Source organism: Eutrema salsugineum, unplaced genomic scaffold (assembly GCF_000478725.1).
Source record: "Eutrema salsugineum unplaced genomic scaffold, Eutsalg1_0 scaffold_10, whole genome shotgun sequence".
Classification (NCBI taxonomy): Eukaryota; Viridiplantae; Streptophyta; class Magnoliopsida; order Brassicales; family Brassicaceae; genus Eutrema; species Eutrema salsugineum.
In genome coordinates this window covers 8,474,762-8,498,397 of record NW_006256908.1, presented here as the reverse complement: position 1 = coordinate 8,498,397, position 23,636 = coordinate 8,474,762, and the positions used below count along the sequence as shown (strand labels likewise).

Here is a 23,636-nt window from a genome sequence, read left to right as displayed (position 1 = left end):
ACAAAAAATTAATCGCTTTCGGCCGTCATTAACGTAGGCAGGGCTCCGCTCGGCACATCCATTATAATATCAAAGAGTTTGAAAGCTGTGTGATATAAGACCATGTCCATTGGTGAACTCTTTTTAGGAGTTCATCAAAATATTATAATAATTTTTTTTGATTTTGAGTTTAAAGAAGAACTTGAGTTATTTATTTTTTTGGTCTATTAATGAACCCCAAAACAGAGTTCATCAATAATAAAAATAAAATATTTTTTTTTATATGTAAAATGGAGAAGAAGACAACAAGAATCCCCACCAGCCGTAATTGTGCTAGCAAGTGCAAAACATATCTCGTTGAAGTGCAAATCATTCCATCTCGCATAACCTGTAAAATGGAACCACACATTAGCAAAATCCTAATGTAAAATGGAACCACACATTAGCAAAATCCTAAATCACAAACTCAACAAGTTTTTAAAAATCTTCTGTTCCGTCGAACCGTACCAAGATGCAATCAACGTTGTGAAGGAAGTCTACTTGATGAGTTACAAGCAAGACAGTCTTTCCTTTCAATGCTCCTCTTACACATTTCTGCAGACACATCAACATCATCACAAAGAAACAAAGAATCAGTTTTTTATAGTTTTGGTTTTAACAAACTGATTATATCGACATAAATAATTTAGTGCTTACCTTGAATATGTCTGAACCGGTATGAGCATCCACGGCGCTAAAGATATCATCAAGTAGATACACGTCGGCTTCTTGATAAACCGCTTGGGCAAGCTGTATCCTCTGCTTCTGACCTCCACTGAGGTTAACTGATCGGTTCTTGGAGTATCTTGAAAATGGTGGTTGTGGTGAAAACCGTTCCTGCATCTAGCTTAACTCCCAAGAAAACAGCGGTTGTGAAAGTGAGCGCCAAGATCAAGACCGGTGTGCTCCACAGCATGATGACGTTCCCAGCGATGGAGTAGAGAAACTTGGATAGCCAGCCAAACTCCATGTCTCTAAACTTGAGAATCCTCTCGTTGAAATGATCTTCCCAAGCTTGAAACTTGATCACTCTCATGTAATTGAGCATCTTATTGGTTGCCGCCATGTATCCGTGGTTGTCGTTCCATGTGTAGGGAATGTTCATACCAAATATTCCTGCGATCAGAGAGGCCACTGATACACAGACGGTTATAGAGCTAAGCTCTAATTGCAGAGTTTCAGGGTACTTTTTAGACACATTAAAAAAAGAATATGAGATAGAATTTTATCAATCTTGAGGTTTCTTCTATATTCACTCACCTGAATCAAGTCATTTCGATGCTTGTCTAGCTGCAAAAAGCAAACGATGATTTTAGTTTACATTAGGCATTGAGAGAGAATACATTTTCATAACATCCAGGGAAAAAAAAAAGTTTTCATTTTGGTTACCTATATGTTAATGTAGTCCTCTGTGCCATCAATATACTCGCGTAGCTGCGTCGTGTTCAGAGGATACAAAGATTCAAAGCTATAAAAAAAAAAAGAAAGAAAAAACAGAGAGGCAAGAACATAAGTGAATAAGATGATACAGTACCGCGGTTAATTAGGTCAAAGTGCTGTCGATTTGCATAAAATATGAGCATGAGGACGAGCATCCCCAGCTTCTGGGAGTTGAAACTGAACTGGTGAGTGGACGAGACCTCGACGAATTTTGCGAGGAGGAGGATGAAGACGAGGTAGTAACCCTGCAACAGCGAGGATCCTTTGCCGGAAGTGAAATCGACGAAGCTTTGGATGAGAACCGGGCCGGATGAGATGACGAGGACGAGGTAGTAACCCTTCGACAGAAACGACGCTCGGATGCAGCAGTTGATCAACAATCGGTGGAGAAGACGAAGAGAGAAAGAAAGAGTCGCGAAAAAAAAAAAACAAATGAATTTGGTTCCAGAATATGTGTTTTCTCCCTTAAAATTACTTTTAATATTCGCCAATCATATTATGCCAATTGGATAACCTTTTAATATTCGCCAATCATATTATGCCAATTGGATAAGAGGCGAACTCTTCAGAGTAATTCGGACGAATCGATTCTTCCGTGTTGGGTTTTATTTCTCTCTTGAGAGAGAAAGAGAGAAAAAAGGAGAATAGATGAAAGAGAAAAAGAGAACCTCCCATAAACCCGCTCTATAAAAATTAGGTTTTAAACGTCTTAAAATTAGAACATGTTCTATAAAAATTGGGTTTTATTGATTTATTTTAAATGCAAAAAATTCATGAACCCCACCCAAAAACTCTCCTCAAACCGTCCTTACAGATGCTCTAATGTTGAATTGTTGATCAATTCTTGTCGCAGGTATAATATAGGTTACAACAGAAAGAGAAAAGGATCCAGAAAAAAGGAAGAAGAAGCTCGAGAATCAATTCTTGTTCATCTCGTCTCTGTCTCCGCTATGTTCGCCGCTGCTTCACCACATCCGCCGGAGATGCTACAACCACCACCGTAAAGGCGGCTGCTCCGTCTCCAAACAAGATCCGGAAAGTAAACGATCACGACGACGATTCGAGTGGCTTTCTCAGACCTCGAAACCCTAATCGATGAGCAGAGAAATAACGCAATATACTACAATGAAGAACTTTTCTTCTCTACCCTAATCAGATCTTACGGTCGAGCATCCTTGTGGCGTCACGCCTCGAGAACTTTCTTCTCGGATATAAAATGGACACCAAGATCTGTACTTTCGTTCAACACCTTCCTCAGCCCTGACAAAATCTCTTATGGTATATTGATCAAGTCATACTGCGAGGCTGGCTTGCATGGAAAAGCCATTGAGATTATGATGAGACAGATGGAGGAAGGTGAAGAACAAGGCGTCAACACCATTGCCTTGACCACTATTTTGAGCTCCTTGTATATGAAATTGAAAGGTGAAGTCGAGGTAGCAGAGAACCTGTGGAATGAGATGGTGAAGAAGAAAGGCTGTGAAGTAATGGATAACTCAGCATATAATGTTCGTTTAATGAATGCTGCTCTAAAAGAGAGCCCTGAAAGAGTTTTGGAGTTGATTCAAGAAATGAGCAATATGGGATTGAAACCTGATACGATCAGCTACAACTGTCTTGTGACCGCGTATTGCGAGAAAGGAATGTTCGATGAAGCTGAAAAAGTGTTTGATGGGCTTCAAGGAAACATCTGCGTTGCTCCCAATGTAGCTACTTTTAGGACATTGATACTTCACCTGTGTTGCAGCGGTTTGTATGAGCAAGGCTACGCGGTGTTCAAGAAGAGCGTGTATGTGCACAAGATTCCGGATTTCGATACGTTGCAGCATTTGGTTGTGGGATTGGTGAGGAACAAGAAGATTAACGACGCCAATGGGCTGATTAGAACCGCCAAGAATGAATTCCCTCCTAGTTTCTTGGATGAGTGGGAGAAACTTGAGGAGGAACTCGGGCTGGTTTCGAAAACCGATGCTTCTTCATCTTCTGCTCAAGAACACTGCAATTGAAGATCTGACTCTTCTACTTGAGCTCTTTAACATTTGTTCAAACCTTATGATCAAGGCCCAAGCTAGGTTACTTCTAAGCTCCTCGTGCATTTTTTTTTCCTCATAAATTAGCTTGTAAAATGCTTGACGTTTTTGTTGGTAGAATTTCTTGAATTATTTCATGGTTAACAATTTGTAGCCTTCGTAGAGTTCACTTCTATGTTCTACACACTTTGTGGTTCATGATGAATTCAACATTCTTCCATTTTGCGTTCTTTAGACAGTATACTTCTACTTGCAATTAAGGTGTATTATCAAAAAATTATCCATAATCAATTCTTCGGAAGAAATGATGGCTATGATGTTTGGAGTATTGGAGTGAGGTGAAAATTATCGGGAATTCGTTACAGCAGGCATTGGGCTTATATATCGGCCCATGATAAAATGACTGTCACTTGAACGCCGATAAGACTTAAGTTAAAGATACCCCCTCAAATTAATTACTATCTGGAATTACTGTTCATAGCTTTTTTAGCATTTTAATTACTATTTATAACGATTTAGTCCATGTACACTACGACATGTACACCTGTAGACGGTACATGGACTACATGGTAGACAGATTTTCGTCATTAAATGTTAAGCAAGAAAAGTTGAATTAAGAGTGATTAGAACCAAAAGTACTTAAGTTGAAATTTTGTAAATGACTTTCGAGGTCTCCATACATAATTAACCACCAGTGGTGGAGCCACATTAACAACATGAGGGCATTTGACCCCAACAAGATTTAAAAAACTGGTGTATTTTAGTAAGTTCTATGTTAATGCCCCCACTTATAAATCTGTGTATACCTCTATTTGCCCCCAATGAAGAAATTTTTTGTCTCCGCCACTACTAACCACGCGGTTCATGAATCTCGCCACCTCATTTCATATCATATCTAAAAAGGAAATCGACCGAATCATTAGCAACCGATGAATCAATGATATTATATCATCATAAATTATAGTTATAACAAAAAAAAAGTTTAATATAATGTAAGGAAGTAAGGAATGCATACATACAGAACGCAGCTGGGTCCATCCACAAGCCATGCACCCATGTGCTCTTCATTCAACGGAAGGTACGGACGAATTTCTTCTGATTCTTGCTTTGGTAATATGTAGCATCCTTCGTTCTTTAATCAGATTTTTTTTTTTTTAATTCATTAAAGGAATATGCATGTGTGTTTATCTACATGGATGGTTACTACAGACTAATTAGTAATAACGAGTGGCTAAATTAAGTATACTACAGACTGTAGTATTTTTATTTATAGAACATTCTTTATTTTTGGCTTGATTTTAGAAATTAACCAACCACATATTGTCTTATTGGCGCTAATGAGCCAAGAATCATGGAAATTCTTCGCTTTGCTATTGTCCCTCAAGTGGTGAGTTACGGTGTTTTGGCTTCTTCCCAGAGTAGGCATCCTATTAATTTATTGTTGAAGATTGCTCTGCCTCCTAAGTTGAGTTTGAATTAAACTTTGTCTATTGATGAATTGAAATGGAGAGATACTATGCTTGGAGTACCGTGATCATGTTTTTAGCTTCGAAGACTTGATCTTCCATGCATTCGAGTGGTTTGTCCCTTGGGAGAAATCAGTTTGGTTCTCGCTGATAATTTCCAAACACTTTTTATGTACCGGTGGCAGAGAGAGATATATTACTTATTCGTGATAGAGTTTAGAGTTGTGGATCACAAGTTCCTAATATTTGCTTGTTGTGTAATTTTGCCTTGGAATCTCGATCGCACCTCTTTTTTTATTGCACTTATGCGGTTCAAGTTTGGGCTACTTTTTTCACACACCCAATTCCGACCATTCCTTCACTTATTGATAGCCTTGTTACTTGGTCCAAGTCTGCTTTCTCCAACTCTAAGTTATATGTTATTTGTAAACTGTTACTTATAAATATGAAATATATGAAATATGAAAGGAAAGAAACGCAAGATTACACCCAACTGTAACCAAGCTTATCGAGTTGTTCTTTGAGCTCGTGTGAGCAGAGGTGTCAAGGTCAGGCGCCCGTGTCCAATTTTTTTGGATACAAAACTTTTTTTATCCTAAAAGGATACAAGATATGCTTGTCCGTAAGGTCCAATTAATGTTTTTACATTTTTTGGGTCGAGTCGGGTATGTGTTATTTAGTAGATGGTTAGGACTTAGGAGACGCTTGACCAAGACGTAGGATTCTTAGAATGATACACGAACTCGTTACATGGTGTTTGTACATTCTCTTCCTCTTACAGTCTTGCCTGATTTTCTCATGTTTATGTTATTAATGCCAAATCGTACACACTCCTATAAGGACAACATAGTATGTGAGTGATTTGATCAAGTTTTGGTGATACTACGAATGCAAGATCCACAACACATTGGTTATAATTTCTAACGCATAATCATCATCATCTCTCTTCATTTTGGCAAAAACATACTGAGACTGCTTTCAAATGTTGATCTTAAAGCACCAAAAACATTCTAGATTTAAATATTTTTCAAAAGATGGAACACTCTAATGAGTTACATATATGTCCATTAGCGCCACTAGAGAGAAGACAACAATGGTCCCAAGGAAATAAGGGTTATAGTCAGATAAGATTGGGCCTACACTCCTTGAAAGCGATAGTCTTAGCATTTAATCATATTCTTTTATATTCAAAGATCCAAAACAGTAACATGACATTCTCCAACTTCTGAGCTACAAATATTATATCTTTCATATTCGTAACACCAACACACTGTCCCCTCCTCACTACTTTAGTCACGTCGCTGCAATTTCATGGACCCAAAAACAATCACATTATATATATAATGCCTTAAGATATCGATGTATCTCAATTATTGTTACAACATGTGTGTTTTGTTACAACATGTGTGTTTCAGGATAACTTTTGATGTTAAAACCTCGTTCCAAATCCCAATAAAAGATACATAGATACATAGACCATATTAGAATGAGAAGTTATAACTCGATCTATCATTTTTTCCGGACTAAAACCATTGATAGAAATAATCACATTGTTCAAATTATATGGAAACAAAGTAGTTAGTTAATTAACGACATTTACATAATTTTTATTTAGACTGGATATTAGAAAACGGTGTTTCTCAATATATCCAAAATTGGTGAGCTAAGTTAAGGATAATATTACTATATAGAGTTTGTAATTTACTAAAAAGGAATCATGATTTTGATATAGCGATGCAGAGAGAAGGAGAAGAGATTTGGTAGGAAATGGACCACATTCTCTCAGCTGGTGCATCCCACCAAATGGTCCCTTTCTTTTACTCTTTCACCACCCTCAAACTTCCATAACGAATATTTTTTTTAGTTCTACCAATTTTAATTTTTAGTCATAATAGAAAGTATATTCGAAGGGGCTGAAAATCATTAGAAAAATCCAAATATTGGTAATACTTTTCTTTTTTTGGAGCACCTCGCATTCGAATCACGCTATATCGAGTTGAACCTTACGAGTTACGAACCTAAAAATACGATCTGTCGCGACTTAATCATTGATGGTAATGGAGGAAAAAAAAAATCATTGATGGTAATATGAATCACGCATTATTATATTTAACTTTATGAACTTGAGAGTATGATCTTTCGCGACTTGACCTTCGATAGTTATTAAAAGAAAACATTGTCACCTTCCAACTCTGCAACCTTCATCAGAATTCGGCAATAAGCTCTCAAACATTTTTCGACCTATAGTTTTAAGTTCGAAGTTCTAAGACTTTCAACGCTCCCAATTACCCCAAGCTCTGGTGAATACTGTCAATCCAAATACCAACTCATGAAAATGTGTGATTGTTCAACGTTTTGTTATGTTCGCTGCTTACCATGCATGGTTTCTTCTCTCTCTTTTTTGTGTGTAAAAAAGTTCTTTAAATTGTGTAACAAACAGTTTATTTTATAAAAATAAAAATAGATGCTTTCGTGGAAAAAGAAAACAGAACAAATTGAAAATTGCATAAGATTTTGATATCTCTCGTGGTTCGTGAATACATATTGAAATCTTTTCAACACAGGATCCATATAGTATGGCATCTTTTGTATGACGTAAGGGTTAATACTCCTAATCTACGGACCAAGTTAGCTAAGAGCAATGAATATTATTATTTAATTAAAATGTGATTAGTAAAGGAAACGCCACGCGAAGCATCCATGAGCATATGGCATAATTATAATTAAGAAGACATACAGCTATCAATCATTATCTTCGTTTTTTAAAATCCACATGATTTTTCTAACATCTCTGGTTATAATTCTATAACTATTTCGAAGCTTCTACTTCTATAATATTATTTGTTTGTCTATTAATTAGATGGTTTAAAACTTTTAATATAGATATGATAACGATAGAGATATCTCTCCCTCCCGTGTCGCAATCTCTTTACTGGCGACGCGTGAGAGGCACGTGAATGAAAGGTACGTGCAAAATGGAATCGGGAGAGACTCACATGGCTTTGCCTTCTATAATATATAAATTCACCGATACGATCTATGATTATTAAGTTAACTCCTCCTAATCATGAATTTTATGTGATCTACTGCGTTCTACGTAGCAAAAAAATTCAAATATACTATTTTTATGGAAGATTCATTCCCACCTCAAAGTTAAACGATCTGAACAATAAGTGTAGTTGATATTTATAAAATAAAATAATAGTAGTTTAAATACGACATAAATATATGTAATTAGGTTTCAGGTGCGAGCATGCAGTTTCAATGAAAGAGAAACACAAAATATGTTTCCAATTCGGGGAGGAGACGTGCATTGACAATTAATTTTAAATACAAAATAATTGCAAAGTTCGTGATATTGTCTCATTTTACACAGTTTCTTAAGATCGACGTCATATCTTTTGTTTGTTGGTCAGTTAGTTGGTTGATTCGTTGGGTTAATTGGTTGTTGAGTATTTCTACATTATTATCTCTCCGTCTTTTCTTTTCCATTTAAATCATTGACTTATGTTTGAAGTCTATAGTATTGTTTCGTATTATGAGATTGTTTCTTTTTCGTTTAATTATTAGTATCGGATCTTCCAAAAAAATCATGCGGACCAACCTTTTATGATTTATGGTTTCAATTTAAATTTCTATACATTTATGTTTTAAAACAATGAATCCAGAAAAAGTATTTGATCCACTTTTGGTTTTCGCGAAAACAATAATAAAACAAATTGATTTAGAGAACTACACTGGAGTTATTTTTTTCTTAATTAAGTGATGTTTTTCATATTATTTTTTGTTACAAAGTACGCGATGTTTTGTATTTTCAAATGCAATTTTTATTTTCCTCATATATTCTTATAAGTCACTAATACTTATTATATTTTATTTTTATCTATTAGTACAATAATCATAGATGTTAAAATCATTAATTATCCTATTAGGCGTATACAATTACATTCAACCAAATAATATTTATTTGAAATATAATTTTTTGAGCCATTTTTGAAATGATAAATTAAAAGAGATGTCGAGTTTCAATTCATTTAACAGGGAGATCGTCTTGCTATATCCGCATTATATATTTGTCTGTAATGCTCTGGAGAAAAAAATGAAAATTATATATTGATGCTTACCTTTGGAGGTGAATTCAATATGGAAGTAAATTAAAATGTGAATTGTTTTTTACACTTTTTCTTAATTGTTTATGGACCAAAATTTAATGTGACCTAATATTTTGTCTTTCTTTAGAAATAACGATTACGTTTCTTGCCACGTGCAATTTACAATTGTAGTCCCCTAGTACGGAAAGCTTCAATTATCTTTTTGAAACAGAGATCATTGACACTTAGGTAACTTTCAAAATAATTAATAATATAAAATTTCTTCCAGTTGTCTGTATATTCATCTATAATGCACAGTGAACGATGTTTGTCGAATTTTAATAAACAAAATCAAAAAATTCAGTCGGATGCAAACCCAATAATTTGTGATGTACACTTGAAATGATAAAATGAACCTTTTTCGTATCCTTTCAAAAAGTTTTAAATCCTTTTTTAAAAAGTATTAAAAGCTCTGAGAAAGGAAGACGAAACCAAGAAATAGTATCATTCATTATAATAAATACGAAAACAACTTAACCGGGAAAAGGTACTGAATTATATTGAATGAACCCCAACCAAACAACATTAAATTTTGAAGCCATTAATTTAATACAACAACCAAATAAAAGAAGAAAGAAAATATAAAATTTAAATATATAGACGTTAAAATAAGTAAAAAAATAGACCCCACCAATCCTCTCTGTTCTTCCCCCTTCAAACCCTTAAAATCTTCCCTCCCTCATACTCCATTAACTCCTTCAGTTTCTTATTTTGAATCCAATCCCCAAACAAACAAACAATAAAGAAAATTATTTTCTTGTCCTATTTTTCCTCTCTCAAGAAACCCAGTCAAAAAAGAAAAGGAGAAGAAAATGAAACTCCCATTTCTAAACAAGAATAACTCTTCATTCTCATGTTCTTCAAATTCGAATTCCATTCCATCATCATCTAATTCCACTTCATGGCCATGGCCTTCTTGTCATCAAAACCCTAAAACCATATCTTTCAGAGCCACCATCAGTTTCACCAACCCTATCCATGACCAAGAAGACGACGAGCTCGACTCACCTGAGCTCGACCCACCTGAGATTACAGAGTCGTTAGAGAATGTGATAAAAGGGCTAAGATCATCAGAGAGACTCATCTTCGAAAGCAAAGGAGAATCCAACTCTATACTCGAAGAAGCTACGACTAAGAGAAAACAAGAAGAAGAAAAAGAAGAAGAAGAAGAGGAGGAGGAAGGCTTCATGCTCTTGTCCTTGGAATCAAACGACCCTTACTCTGATTTCAAGAGATCCATGGAGGAGATGGTTGAGGCACACGCCCTTCACCACGACTGGAGAAGCCTCGAGAAGCTTCTCTTCCAGTTCTTGGAAGTCAACGCCAAGACCAGCCATCGATACATCTTCGCCGCTTTCGTCGATCTCCTCTTGAACTTAGCACTACAAACGAATAAGCCCATCAATAACAACATTGCCAAAGACGACGGCGTCTTGGCCTCACGCGCCACCGGAGAAGCAAGCACTTCTTGTTGTAATAGTTTGAATCTTGGCGAGTCTCCGTCGTCTCCTTTGTCGTTCTACACATCGTGTTCTTCGTATTCTTCCTCGGATGACACTTCGTCGACATCCGTACGCTTCTTGCCGTTGTCTTCGTTGTTAGAGATGGATGAGAAGACTAAAGACATTTTGGTTTAGAATGCTTTTCTTTGGTTCTTCTTCAATTGTTTTTAGTTTAATTAAATTTTGTGCATAATCGTAAGTTCGTAACAATAGCTACCCTGAATATTGTATTGATACGCATTGCGCTTACCTTTTTAGATTTCATTAAACTCTTTCTTAATCATGTGGAATTTTTTTTTTTTTTTTTGGTTATGTAGGATGATGATAGTTCGATCGGACCATTTAATATTTGATAAAAAAAAATGTCCGGTTATTTTGATCTAAGTTTTTGACACAACATGCAGAGCCCATAAAATTAATAACATTAAGGTTAAAAAATAAGTATAAGTATAGTCTATAGTAAATAATTATAGATTGCATATGAAAACAACATATTCATTTAAATTAATTTTATACTATGGTGAAAACGTAAATATATAATGGAACTAGATCTGATTATTGGTCATGGAGTTTAATTCTGGATACTATGGTGAACATGCAACCTATTTATTAAGACAGTATTCTCTCCTGCAAAATTTTGGCATTTTTGTGAAACGGATCAGACAAAGTTTAGTATATTAATATAAAAATTAAACCTTGTTTGAACGTTGGATATGCGAAAACGGGGAAACAGCGAAGATCTTCGCTTCAACGGCAGGTTGGGCTTTAAGATGAGACATGTGGGACTGTAAGTCTGTGACACAATCCTACGAGATTGTCTCCGTAATCTATATTTTACACACAGAAAAAATAGAAAAAAATATTAATATAAGGGTAATTGTCCAAAATAGCTAATGAACATGTATAATTTAATTAATCTCTGACATTGTGTTTTTGATAGATCTTATCTTAGCCCTTGATTTTGAATTTTACTGTCGTTTATTTGTATGACATATGGCAGGTTTTTGTTTTATAAGAGACTTGATTCATAGTAAATCCAAAAATAATTGTGACTGCAAAAAATACCCAGAAATTGAGAATATGTTTTTTTGTAACATTGGAAAATATTGTATGATATCCTTTTTAAAAAGGCCGCGCATCTTTGCTTTTTTATTTATTTATTTTAATTTCAACATATATACATATATAGATATATATATATATAATATTAACTGTTGAAAATCCATGTAAGACATGAATCGGACAGAATTTAAACTATTTAAAAAGACAAATAAAAAGTACCGATAATAGGTAGAGTCATCTAAAACCGTTTGGTAAAAAAAAAAACTATATTTACTATGATTTAATGTAAATCCGATACTCTTAAAATATATAATTTGTTGTTGTTTTTTAAAAAAGGTCATAAAATGGTAAATAGAATAGAATGTTAAGGACTCAAACGACACTATGAATACGGAAAGAAATTTGATTTGTAATATGGTTAACTAGAAACACTAAAGCGGATTCGCTTCTAAAACTAGCTTTGCATTCTGTTTTTGCTATCTCATGCTTCCTTGGTTTCGTGTGTCTGAGGCATTAGTAGACTTTTTGGACAACAACGAAAAACCGAAATTTATGTCGCATAGCTTAATACTTTGATGCTTTTATCAACAATTAAGTTCTGGATCTAATATATTCTTCCAGTTTGTTTAAAGATTTTGGTTTATGACAGATATATACAAGAGTTGTCATTTTCCAGAATTAGCATTAGATATATTTTTTTAATGTCACATAGCAATGGATGGATTGTGACATAATCTTCGATAAATTTTGTGGTAGATCCAAATGAATAAATCATTCCTTGGCAAAAGTAGCACTCGACTCAACTCAGATTTTGACAGTGCTCGGATTTATTTTTGCATTGATGATGCTCATTTGAGAAGAATATGAGATTCAACTGATTTTAGATAAACGCGCAAGAAAATGAACACCTATTTTCCTGCTTACGTTTATCATTGGAAAACTTTTGAACTCTAAACGTGAAAACTGAAAATTCAAGAACTGATATTATATAATATTTCGTATATATTGGAACTGCGATAAAAAGAAGCAAACGAAAATGAAAAAAAAACAAACTAAAAAGAGGTAAAAGATAAAATAAAGCAAAAAAAAGTAAAATGAAATCTTGAGGGAACTTCAGGGCCGAGATGATGAGAAGAATGTCTTTGCAATGCAGAATGTGGAATGAGTGGCTCAAACCAAATTTCTATCACTTTCCTATCATTTCCAATATAAAATAACATTGCCACTTTGCTGACCTGTCTAATTTTAAGTGCATTATATCATTTGTTAATAAACTTATATAATGTAGATGACTTCAACTTTAAATGTGTTATATTTCAATGTTAAACGATCACCTTTAGCGCTCATAACTTTTTTTTTAACAACAGAGGTGATATAAATTTATTAAAAACGGCGAGCCAACTACGAATTTTGGTCCAGAGGTTCGGCCAAAATCGTCCTAATCGCTCAGTTTCCAGTTTAGAATTCGATTTAGAATTTTAATTTTTTTTTAGGTTTTCTAAATACGACTTCGTTTACATAAGTAGAACGACAAAACAAAAATAAAACAAAAGGAAACCATGGTTAGGATTCAATTATAGCATCTTCCACCTTTTGCTTCTTCGTGTTACGCTGATTTTGTTCCCAAGTGGCTACCCCCTATATAATCACACCTACAAATTCACCTTCAATCGTCTTTCACAGTATGTTTGTTTGTTTGTGTGTTTGTGTGTTTTTTGGTTCTCCAGCTTCTGTTTTATATCTATCCTATTTTGGCTATTTTTTTTTTCTTATGTTTTAAGCTTCAAATTTTAATTATGTTTCAAGCTAATCCTCATTCCGAGAGAGAGATCATTCAGACATTAGTAACTTAATGAATATGTATGTGTGAGTGACCTTAGCGCATATAGAATGAAAATAAATTAAAATAAGGAGTTAAAGAGCGAGCACATGTACATATTTTAATTATGTAACAAGCACGTATGTCTACTAATTAGTTGCATAACTTAGCGGTTAATGACAACGGTAAGATAAGGACAGATCATTTTATTTGTTTTATAAAATTCAATAGTGAAAACAAAACAGTTGTCAACTCTCTAACATCGAGATTAATCTTTCTGCATCAGTATGAAAATCTCAACGAAGCTTCGAACTATTGTATCAGTTACCAGTAGCCATTTAATTAATATATAATTATAATCAACCTCATCATCCCTCCATTTTAATATATTTTTCATTTTTCACTTTTCTTGTCTTTTTGTTACAATTTCTTAGCATCTGTTAACATATAAAAACAATATTCATTTTTCTAGATGCGATAGTGTTTCGATGATTCTCGAAGTTTAGGCATACAAAATTCGACCATCACAATCCCCACCACAAGTAGTACTATATAAAAATTCATTAAAAGGAATGATGGAAGTAATTTAATATAAGCATAATAATTAAATGGATGGGGTCCAAAATTTCAGGCCGTGTTTTGCTCTCTCGAAATTCAAAGTTCATATTTATTGGCTACCAAATCTCAAGTTGATATCAGCTCATGTTACCAAGCAAGTAAGCAACAATCCTTCATCCTTGGTGTTGTCTCTTCTTCTTTTTTACTAAGCTCTCAGTTTTTTCTATTTTTTCGAAACATGTTAACGATTTCTTGAACCAATAAGTTTCAACTTTATTAAAAAAAATACATGGTTTTATTGACATAAGTTAAATTTCTAGAAAAATGGAGATACAATTAATGGGTTTGTAATCTCAATTAAACTGTTTTGTGAGAAAATGTGTATTGGGTTTCTCTAAAACTTTTGGAGAAGTAAAACCTGCAGTGTGTCTGTTACTTTGTCTGAGTTCCACGTATTCAATTCAGATACACCCCGATCCACGTTTCCAACGGTGGACTCGTCCAGGTTCAACCTATTGCCGTCAAGTGAGTTGACTTTTGAAGGCCTTATTATTCAAGGCCTTAAGCAAGTGTGGGCCGATTTCATTTTGCATTTATTGGGTTACAATTCTATAACATTTAGCCTCACCGACGAAAAAATAAAACCCAGATCAACCGTTGCTTTGAAACCTTGCCCAAATATAGTTCCAAACTCGAAGCGTTCACTAATCTGAATCCCTTTAAATCTTTTACACGTTGTTTTCAAGTTAAATTTCTTAAAAATGTATTGTAACTAAGTAACTTACAATTCTTTGTATTAAAATTCTTTTACTAAGCAATAGATTTAAGGGAGGATTACTACACTAACCTTAGAAAGTATCTATATTATTTGTTTGGCGCACTTTTATTTTTTTTACAAAACTAACATAGCATACCCAAAACACCATTTTTGCCTTTGTTAAAAAAACCTAATTACGAAAATGCCATTACTTTTTTAATGCCACGTAGGCAGATTATAGCGCTGAAAATTTGATAAGTCTACCAGGCTTTGACGGTAGACTTATCAAATTTTGGTCAACGCAAAAATTTTGTCGGTAGAGTTATTAGGTCGATGGTAGATTTATTCGAGAGTTGGTAGAGTTTACAAATGTTGGTAGACTTATCTTGGTAGAGTTTTGACGATGAGAGGTAGATTTATTATGTTTCGGTAGATTTGTTGTTATGAATGGTAGACTTGTCAAAGGTGTTGGTAGACTTGTTAAAGAAAGCGTTGACTTTCTCGCATAGTTGACTTTTTCGGTAGATTTATTGACAATGAAGTAGATTTATTTTCTGAGTTGGTAGACTTATGTCCTTTGGCAGTAGATTTATGTGTCAATACGTGATGGTAGATATATCTGTTTTATGGTAGAGCCGCTTTTGTGGTAGAGATGTTTGTTTTGTGGTAGATTTAAATTCAAGTAAAATTCATTCCAGTGAGTGGTAAATTATTTGTTACATGAGGTAGACTTACAGAATGTTGGTAGATTTATTTGTTTTGTGGTAGATGTGTTTGTTTTGTGGTAGATTTAAATTCAAGTAAAATTTATTCCAGTGAGTGGTAGATTATTTGTTACATGAGGTAGACTTACAGAATATTGGTAGATATGTTTGTTTGTTTGGTAGAGTTTATGTAATCTGGTAGAGTTATCGTACGTATGGTAGACTTCTTAAAATAATCATGTGGTAGATTAATTAAGGTATAAAGATAACCTCGATCTGGTAGACATATGAGGTGCTTATGGTAGACTTGTATATATGGTAGAGTTATTTTTCATGCTTGAGGTAGACTTAGTTGTTAATGTTTGGCAGACATTTGACTTTATGGATTGAAATTACTTTTTTGTCCTAAAAGTATTGTCCTATCTACGAAAAAACCAGAGGTGTGGTAGACTTGTTTTGAAGTGTCGTATGTTAAACAATTTTCGTACATATGGTAGACTTGTTCCATGGTTATATTTGAGTTGGTTTTGTTACCATTAACGTTTTCTTTGCATGAGTTTGCTAAGATTATGTCGGTTAACTGTGATTCGATCACAGATGATTATTGGTATTTACGATATAGATGCCATAATCAATGGTCAAAAATTTCTAACATGAATATTTTTTCTATGATATATATTTTCTCTAAAATAACTTTGCTTTTCATATTAACTTTGAACATATATGTCATATCTGTAATAACCATCTCTTAACTTATGATTTTTTTATTTTTATTTTTGAATATTTGTTACATTTAACTCTATTTACATAAACTCTTACAACATCACAATGTCAAATGATTTTAGTCATGTGTTTTGATTAAAATTTTATTCAGTTATGATATACATCATAGTGAAAGTAAAGAAATAAATTAAATTGAATAATAACATTACTAGCAAATATGGTAAAAATGTGAAAATGTCTAGGTCAATGTTTTACGACAAATATAATTTGAAAACAAAAATATTATCATTTAAAATCTAATTATCATTTTTACAAATTCAAAATACAGATATACCATCAATTTAATAATAAATATACCATTATTTCAAAACAAATTTACCAAATGCAAATATACAATTCATAGTAAACATGTCGGATCGATGCTGGATATCCCATCAAAGATTTGTTCACCATGGCAAAGCCCATAATCAGTCAGAAAAAAATAAACAAATACTGTCATTCGTATATAAAATTCAAATATATACGACTGATAAATCTACCATAAATAACTTAAATCTACCAAACACAAATCATTTTTCAAATAAGTTACCATTAAATGACTAATAAATCTACCAAATCACATCGTTTTACAAATAAGTCTATCATTAGATGACTAATAAATCTACCAAATGACATCGTTTTTACTCTAAAATAATTTTACCATCAAATAACTAATAAATCTACCATACTATATTTCGTTTTCTAAATATCTACCATCAAATAACTAATAATCTACCAAACTACATATCGTTTTTAAAAAAAATCTACCATCACATATTATGAACTTTACAACAAAAAAATACAATAAATCTACCAAACTACTTATCGTTTTCCAAATATATCTACGAAACTTACCTGAAACAAAAAAAATTAGGGTTGCAGGTTTTACAGAAAAAAACTTACGCCGCCGTCAACCTCCGGGACACCACCATTTCTTCGAAACAACATCTGTCCAGTGCGGTTGTGCGCGATGCGGCGAGAACGCCGCTTAAGAGTCGTGCCAATATTTCCGAGATCTCTAACACCAACAGTAAAACTCCTCCGCCAAACAGAAAGTAGAAGACGAAGGGAAAGAGGAAGACGAAGAAGAAAGAAGAAAAAATAAGAAAAATGAGGATATATGAGAAAAAAACAAACCTGAACAAGTTTCTGAACGGCGATTGAGGCAAGATTTGTGTGGATCTGTGAAACAAAAGGAAAGCTGTGAAGAGAAAGCTGCGAAAAAAGGGAGGCTGCCATGTTATGAAGAAGAGCAGCTCCATGGAAGAAAAAAAAACGGACGCAGAAGAAAGAGAGAGAGAAGAAGATGAATTATGTTTTTTTTTTTAGTTTTTGGTTTTGTTTTTTTTTTTTTTTGCTTTTTTCGTTTTAAAAAAATGTTTTTTTTCGTCAAAAAAAATTTCGATTTTTTAAAAAGTTTTTTTCGAAATTAAAGTTTTTTCAAAAAAAAAAATTTTATAAAAAAAAAATCATAATAGCATTTTCGTAATAATATTCAACATCTGGATAAAATAGACTTCAACCAACTTTATAAGGTTAGTCTAGTAAGCTTTTCAATATGTTAGATTAGGTTTGTTATTTCATTAACCTTAAAGGTTAGTCTGAGGAATTTTCACTAGATTTAACATTTCAACCATAATAATAACCTATGATCCAAAAAACCACATCAATATGTACAATTATCTACAATGTATACAGAACGTGTAATTTAGTTATTTGGTTTACCACTGCATCATCAGCCGGACTAATACTTACGTAATCGATATTATTGACAAAACATGTTTATCTTCATCATCGTACGATCTAATCCACGTTACGAGATATAATATCTGATTAAGTCCCCATCAGTAACACATTAATCTCCAAACACTTCAACCCGAATGGCTACAGTGTACTCTAATTGCAAATTTGCAATAGTATATAGATTGTGAGAGCCTATGAACACATATGTAGTCCTTATCTATTTTATTCACCTGTAAAAAAGTAAAATCCTTTACTCATTAGATTTATAGGTGTAAGATTTAAGAAGTTTTGTGAGATTTGCTTCTGAAGTCATTAATGGAAGACACGAGAATCTCATTTATCGTTATTGCTCCTTTTATTGTTTTTCGTTTTTATATTCACAAATTTCTGAGCTCTATAATTATTACTAGTTGCTTGTTAGTCTAATCTAAAATTTACTTCAATAGTATTGATTACTATATTTACTTCTGGTTGTTGGGTCATATATTTATAGCACCCATTGATTATCTTGCTCAGCATTAATATGAATGTGTATATATATACACAAAGCATATATATCTTATCTAAAGATTACACTTACAAATTACAAGTCTAGTTGGATCATGTGCAGTGTGCATATGGAATTAAATATTTTAGTTTTGGACTTTTGGACATGGTAAACCACTGTTTCAAGATAAGATTCGAACCATCCGGTCAGATAGGCTTAATTCTGATTTTAAAGAATATATGCTTTAGTTTAATTCCACAAACCAATATATATGATGCATATAAATTCATAGAAGACATAGTCTAATCGGATTTAATTGTGATCCGTTAACGTAGTCTAACCAGTTTAACCATACTCCTGCAGTTTCTAATTAATGAGTATATATTTTTCAAAGTTCTTACAAATATTAAGGAAAACAAAGTTGATTATCAGTGCATCATTTTTATACTAAATATTTTTAAATATATATTTACGAACCAATAAATTAAATTATTTTCAATAAATTATGTTCTGAAGTTTACAATTTATCATCATCATTAATTATTAAAAAGTACATAAACATTATAAGAATCTATTTATGAAACAAGGAAAAAACCCAACCAAGTTCTTCTTTTAAAAATGAAGGGAATATATGTAAAATTAAAATTGCGTAAACAAATATATTTGGACCTAAAAACTGTTGATAAATATTGTTGATCAGAAATGATCCAAAAAAAAGTTTTATAATCTGAGTAACGAGAACTTTGGATTTTGTAGTAGTAGTTACCATGTACTAATTGGTACCACCCACCAGGTGATTCAAACGAACACAGTTGCTTTTGAAAAAAAAAAAAGCTTAATTAAGAAGAAGTGACGTAAAACGGATAAAAGCTATATTCTAATTATAACATTAATATGTAAATGTCAAATAAACTCGAGTTATTTGGTTAAACAATACTTATTGTGACTCACAAACTTTACTCTTTCAATGTTTGGTTTGTATATCAAAAAGTATCGCTTAGTTTTTGACTGAGTATTGCACTACTTCAAAAAGTATCGCTTAGTTTTTGGCTGAGTATTAAGTATTAACTTTGTTTTTTTTTTTTTTGGGTAGCTGATGATGAGCTCGAAGTTAGTGGCTCAGTGAAGAATTAAGTAACTTGGGGACCAATGTTAAATCGTAAGAAAAAGAATAGCAATTTCTTGAAACGTCTGTGTAACTGAGTGGGCCACAAGACAAAAACTAATATTATAAATATTCAAAAGGAGAGATCAAATCGGAAAGGGTAAATAAGGGTTCGTCCAAACTATCATTTCATCGATAAGAAGGAAAAAAGTCATCATGAATAGAATACACAGAGGAAGAAGTAATGCTGTACGTAATAAAATGGTACATTAAAGTGTCTGCCTCACTATTTATCACCATCTCTTTCTAATTATTACGAACACCAAATCCCAATGCTCCCGCATTTCTTTTACCGCCCAAGGCCACAGGTTTGTCTCCATAAAGATATGGGTAAGATATCACTGTAGCTCAAATATATTTAGTTGTAGAGTTTTCTCAAATAAATTACAAAAAATAAATAAATAATGATATGAACAGTCAAGTTGATTCTTTTACGCCTTGAGTACTCTCATTTTCTATTGGTTGGAATATTACCGAATGCTTCCAAAAGATACTATACAGTCCGAAATTGGCATTAACATTTAGACTGTATACAATTTGAGAATTGGTACTCAACAGAGCACACGGCCTAATTCTTGGTGTAAGGTTAGTAAACAATCTTGATGGAGAATGCTCGTCTAAATTAGTCTCCAACGAGCTAACGCATCTTTAGCTAGCACACATGAGGTTAACACACAACATGTCGTCACTTACTTTACGAAAATAAATACTTGAAGATATCTCATACTTCTAACATGTTAGATTCTGATCATAAATAAGCATTCTACTAATAGTTGGTCCCCATAAACTACCATACCAATGCGTTGCATATCGCTTTCTAGTTCGTCAATATTGCAAATATTTGCTTCTTTTTTTTATACTGCAACAAATGTGACGGCCTAGTTGTTTTAAACGATGTAACGGATCAATTATAGATAATCTGCAAGACACGCATATGGTTCTTATCTGAAAAATTTTAAACCTAAATTCAAATGTTATCGGCCACAAGAACATTTTTTTTACGAGTTTATTTACTGCCCATTTCGTACATTCAATATTCTTTGACAATATCTTGCGTGATAAGTTGTATAATAATATATGTATACCTATTTTTATTACTAAAATCTTTCTTTTCCGCACATCCGTACTTAATAATTAATAATAAAAATTTCACGTGGACTTGTTTTCGGAACCTTCACGTCATTATCGTAATGAGAGTCACGAGTGGCACAAGATCTTTGAAATATCAATTCTTATTCGATTTTGGCCGATTATAACTACAAAAATCAACAAAGAAACATGTAGTGATAATATAAATATTCTATCGTAATCATCAGTATAGCGGCTATTAGAAGATTTTGCGATAGTAATCATAATATATGAGGCGTAGTTTTAATAAACTCGACACTTGATAATTACCTTCGTAATTAGTTAGAATCTGAAAATATTTATCATGTTAAGTATATATGTTTCATAATATAAATTATATAATCGTACATTAACCATCTAGATACAATACTACTTTCCTTTGTACGCATTGGAAGTGATTTGTAAGAGAAGTTTACGTATACGCCTTTGTCAAAAAAAAAGAAGTTTGTGTATATATATATACAGTATATATATATGCATTAAAAAATGGGAGAGTTTCAGATTTAATTCATATTTCAAAGTCAAACATAAAACTAACATTTTTTTTTCTTTCCAACTTTTCTCATTTTCTCACAATTTTATCCTTCCCATTTAAACTATTAACGAAAATGCCATTATACATCTAATAATTCGATTTTTCTTTAATTGGTTAAAGTTTTCTTGGACCTTCTAAAGACTTTTTAATTACGAGAATGCCATCGTCTTCAATACTTTCAACCACCATGAACAACCATGAAAATGGAATAAATGCTTATCAACCAATTTTAAAGCTGTAATAAGTAAATATTTAAGCTCATTCACTCATAACCTTTCTCATTCTTTCATAATTTCTTCTCCAAAACATCTGGGCTAAGTTACAATGCCAAAAGTCATGCATTTTCAGTGATTTCTGGTTACTTAACATCTGGGTTACTTATTTTTGGTGATATTCTGAGTTCTGGGTGCTTAAAAGAACTGTAGCCGAGCTCAATTTTATAAAAGTAATCGTCGCACTTCAATTTCTCCATATTTCAGTTTTCATATCGCGAAAGTAGACTTCTCGTGAAGTATACTGAAGTCTACTAGTCAACATAAGGTTATTTTTGCAATTGACTTTTTAAAAGTAGACTTCGTTAAACTTCACGAGAAGTCTACTCGACATCCTTTGAAAACAAAAAAGCTTAGTAGACTTCGTTTGAAGGCTCAAGAAGTCTACTAAAGAAAATAGGTTATTTTTGTAGTTGACCGTATTTTGACTTTTTGATTTAGACTTCCGTATGAAGTCTACTGCTTACGTCTGCATACGAAGTCTACTTTAAAGTTACTTTTGTAGTTTGACCAAAAACGTATAGGTCATTTTAGTGTTTGACTTCTGTTTTTCAAAAATTAAAAAATTAAAAAAATCCCAAAAAACTCCAGTAGACTTCCCAAAAAAGTCTACAAACCGTAGACTTCTTTGTGAAGTTTACTTATTGTGTTCGGTCAAACTTGGAAGGAATCTTTTTTTTAGTAGACTTCATAGTGAAGTCTACTAAAAAAATTCAATTGCAAAAATAAACTATTTTGTTCCGTAGACTTCTATTTAAAAAGTAGACTTCAAAAGTAGACTGCCAGAGAAGTCTACTCTTACATGAAGTCTACAATATAAGTCTACTATGTTAGTCAACGCATTGGTCAATTGCTAAAGTAACATTTTTTGCCTAAAGTCTACTCTTGAAGTCTACTGAAGGAAAAGTCAACCGATTGGTCAATTGCAAAAATGACCTTTTTTTAAGTAGACTTCATTAGTAGACTTCTCGATGAAAAAGTAGACTTCTCCTCTAGTCTACAATTGAAGTCTACTATAGAAGTCTACTTTCCCATGTTTTTTTAAAAACGCGTTTTAAGCAAATGTATAAACTATTTTTCAAATTTTTTGGTTCAGAACTGCTTCTTAGTAAGTGATTGAACTATCCATTGAATTTTATTTCATTTCATTGGATATTTATTGTTGAATCACAAGTTTTGATTTTTTAGGTACTTAGCTTATCAAAGTAGACTTCTCCTCCAGTCTACATTTGAAGTCTGCTTTAGAAGTCTACTTTTGACGTTTTTTTTTAAAACGCGTTTTAAGCAAATTTTTAAACTATTTTTCAAAATTTTTGGTTCAGAACTGCTTCTTAAGTAAGTGATTGAACTATCCATTGAAATTTATTTCATTTCATTGGATATTTATTGTTGAATCACAAGTTTTGATTTTTTAGGTACTTAGCTTATCAAAGTAGACTTCTCCTCCAGTCTACATTCGAAGTCTGCTTTAGAAGTCTACTTTTGACGTTTTTTTTAAAACGCGTTTTAAGCAAATTTTTAAACTATTTTTCAAATTTTTTTTGTTTAGAATTGCTTCTTAGTAAGTGATTGAACTACCCAGTGAATTTTATTTCATTTCATTGGATATTTATTGTTGAATCAGAAGTTTCGATTTTTTAGGTACTTAGTTTATCAAAGTAGACTTCGTCGTGTAGTCTACTAATGTTCTTTTATGTGGCTTTAGATATAATGTGTTGTCTTAGGTGATAAAAATACATAACATGACCAATACACTTATGCTTATTACAAATGATGACCAATAGATATTTCTATTGTTACTTACGTTTTTGCAATAATATGGTTCATAATTTTGTTTGTTAATATGGTTTTTTTTGTGTTTTATCACAAAATATTGTTTATAGAGAATGATAGATGAGAACTTGTGTAAGTAATGCTTTTGTATTCTTGTTTGCAAGTTAACAGTTATAGTACACAAGTAATTAAAGTGACATAAGCTAATTTTAAAACATTATCTTGGACACATTTGAGTATTTGTTATGTGCATCAAGAGTTCGA

The 23,636-nt window shown here is 32.7% G+C and overlaps 1 protein-coding gene, 1 long non-coding RNA gene and 1 pseudogene across 3 annotated transcripts; 2 read left to right on the top strand and 1 right to left on the bottom strand.

The window, feature by feature from the left end:
* Positions 1 to 165: 165 nt before the first annotated feature.
* LOC112081473 lies at positions 166 to 1,846 on the bottom strand. 2 transcript variants are annotated; one of them, XR_002896539.1, is made up of 6 exons: positions 1,553 to 1,846; positions 1,408 to 1,452; positions 1,279 to 1,308; positions 676 to 1,152; positions 487 to 573; positions 166 to 367 (listed from the first exon to the last, which is right to left on the bottom strand). It is a non-coding gene; the product is annotated as an uncharacterized LOC112081473 (long non-coding RNA). The 2 variants fall into 2 exon arrangements; XR_002896538.1 differs by having other exon boundaries at positions 1,408 to 1,846.
* Positions 1,847 to 2,231: 385 nt separating this feature from the next.
* On the top strand, positions 2,232 to 3,464 carry LOC18027948 (annotated as a pseudogene).
* A 6,369-nt stretch (positions 3,465 to 9,833) lies between these two features.
* LOC18027947 (transcription repressor OFP15) lies at positions 9,834 to 10,852 on the top strand. The gene has a single exon (XM_006410714.2). It carries the CDS (start codon positions 9,918 to 9,920, stop codon positions 10,740 to 10,742), a length of 825 nt encoding a protein of 274 aa, XP_006410777.1. The 5' UTR covers positions 9,834 to 9,917; the 3' UTR covers positions 10,743 to 10,852.
* Positions 10,853 to 23,636: the final 12,784 nt, after the last annotated feature.